This window comes from Alosa pseudoharengus, unplaced genomic scaffold, assembly GCF_046254945.1.
Source record: "Alosa pseudoharengus isolate Yale_2024_CS ecotype anadromous, Long Island Sound unplaced genomic scaffold, YU_APseudo_1.1 YU_APseudo_1.1_scf_4, whole genome shotgun sequence".
Classification (NCBI taxonomy): domain Eukaryota; kingdom Metazoa; phylum Chordata; class Actinopteri; order Clupeiformes; family Clupeidae; genus Alosa; species Alosa pseudoharengus.
The window spans coordinates 9,523,878-9,526,377 of NW_027468774.1; the positions used below are offsets into that span (position 1 = coordinate 9,523,878).

Consider the following 2,500-nt stretch of genomic DNA (forward strand, 5'->3'; position numbering starts at 1 on the left):
TAGCCTCAACTAGGCTCCACCACCTGCTCACTGTCCCTCTGCTCTGTATGCTTGCTTACATCCTCGTTCAAACTCAACGAACTTCAACATGTTGCTGACATATGCTAGCCTACTTGCAATGTTGTATTTTCGAAGCTTCTACATTGGTGTTACTTTTGCACTATTGTCACTACCGGAACCCGCCGCAATTTCGTGTAGGCAACTTCGATTAACTTTTAATGCGCTCACAAAATCCTGTCTCTGAGTCAAAATGCGAGGGGTGGGGCCTGACGTGAGCTGTTATTGGATCAGTTGAGTGTCAATATGGAAATGTAACCAATGGGCCACTGATTGTTCTACCTTTGGGCCGATCGTTGGCCAAAATGATTAAATTATATATAGGCCTATAGCCTATTCTATCGGCCCAAAAGGTGCGTCGGCCCACCGGGAAAATGCCCGGTATGCCAGATGGCCACTCCGCCCATGTGTGAATGTAGTCACTGTGTGGTGTGTGTGTGAGAGAGAGAGAGTGTGTCTGTGTGTGTGTGTTTGGTTTGTATAATTTCTTCATTGTGTGTGTGTGTGTGTTTCCAGGTTGGTGTCCTCCATCCAGGCCATCATGGCCTCCTCCGCTGGCTACATCATCTCCACTTCCTGTGATGACATCATCGAGGACCAGTGAGTGACCTCACTGCCACTTCTATAGGAAGGGCATTCTTTAGAACACACTGGATGGGTTCTGTCTGTTCTTCAGAACACACTGTATGGGTTCTGTCTGTTCTTTAGAACACACTGGATGGGTTCTGTCTGTTATTTAGGTCTGTTCTTTAGAACACACTGGATGGGTTCTGTCTGTTCTTTAGAACACACTGGATAGGTTCTGTCTGTGGACAGTCTGTGTATTCTTCCAGTTACGGTGTGTGCGGCAACTCCATGGCTTTGGCAGTCTTGACTCATTAGAAGGTGTTGTTTTTGTGCAAAGACTTGCTCTGTAGTATTTAAATTACCTCAGAAAAAGCAGGACAGTGCTGTGGTGTGGTGCGGGGCGTTGCGTTGTGGTGTGGTGTGGTGTGGTCACACAACCCCAGCTCTTGTGCTGTTTAATGGGAGTTTGGTTTCACTTGAAATAGTAAGTACTGTATGCAATTAGTTCCACTATTGAATAATCTTTTTTGTGTGAATCATGCACACACACACGTTTTGCTGGGGGTTAGCCACATAAATGTCCCCCTGACAGTAGCTCTTGTACACTGTGAGTTAAGGCGATGATATGGAACTGTGAATAAGGCACTCAGGGGCCGCTCTCGGGCAGTCACATGCCTTCGCTTGCCCTGGCCTCATGGTGATCTCAGACGCGCGTGGAGACATGACAAAACGGACCGTCTCCTGACACATCGTGAACCGGAGAGTGAGTTACTGCATAGTTCAGGGCTACAGAGCGACTCCAAAGACTGCATATGAAGATATGACAAAACATACCATTTCCCGACACATCATGAACTGTAAGTTAGTTACTGTAGGGTTGAGTTAGTTACTGTAGGGTTGAGTTTGTTACTGTAGGGTTGAGTTTATTACTGTAGGATTGAGTGTGTAGGGTTGAGTGTGTAGGATTGAGTGTGTAGGGTTGAGGGTGTAGGTTTGAGTTTGTTACTGTAGGGTTGAGTTAGTTACTGTAGGGTTGAGTTTGTTACGGCTTCTACACACAGTTGCGTTCCGTCAACGCATGCCAGTGGGTGTTCCCGACGGTAGCTATGCAGATGACTTGAAGTATAACCGTAATTTGATTGGTTGGTGCCGTCCGTAGATTGGCTTGATTGGCCGGTGCCGTCTGTCGGTGCAGCAACAGCTGAACTTCTCAATGCGTGCGACGGAAGAAACACGACGCAACAGACCCACAATTCAGTTGGGCAACAGATGACGTGAGCCCATGTAAAGTGAATGGGATGCGTCTCCAGCACTGCAACGCACGCAACTGTGTGTAGTAGCCGTTACTGTAGGGTTGAGTTAGTTACTGTAGCGTTGAGTTAGTTACTGTAGGGTTGAGTGTGTAGGGTGGAGTTAGTTACTGTAGGGTTGAGTGTGTTACTGTAGGGTTGAGTGTGTAGATTGAGTGTGTAGGGTTGAGTTAGTTACTGTAGGGTTGAGTGTGTTACTGTAGGGTTGAGTGTGTAGGGTTGAGTGTGTAGGGTTGAGTTAGTTACTGTAGGGTTGAGTGTTTTACTGTAGGGTTGAGTGTGTAGGGTTGAGTGTGTAGGGTGGAGTGTGTAGGGTGGAGTGTGTAGGGTTGAAACCTTCATTACATACAGTACTAAGTTTGTTCTTGTGTTTATAACAAACAGACAAAAGCGGGAAATGACATCATTTGTTAAACAGAGCAGGAAATTTGATCGTTTGTGATGAGGTTAAAAAGAAAGGAAGTGACTTCAATCATGTGACTTCAAGTGACATTAGCGAGATGAAAGCTAGTTGAGACTGGTGCACACGCTCATCCCAAACCACTCTCTGGACTAGCCACTTATTC

General features: G+C 46.3%; 1 protein-coding gene across 1 annotated transcript in view; it reads left to right on the forward strand.

The window, feature by feature from the left end:
- The window catches only part of tlcd3bb (TLC domain containing 3Bb), a 14,204-nt gene that overhangs the window by 3,651 nt on the left and 8,053 nt on the right, over window positions 1-2,500 (forward strand). The window contains exon 2 of the mRNA XM_076266614.1: window positions 574-657. Within this exon, the coding sequence (XP_076122729.1) occupies window positions 574-657 (84 nt within the window). The remainder of the gene's footprint in view (window positions 1-573; window positions 658-2,500) is intronic.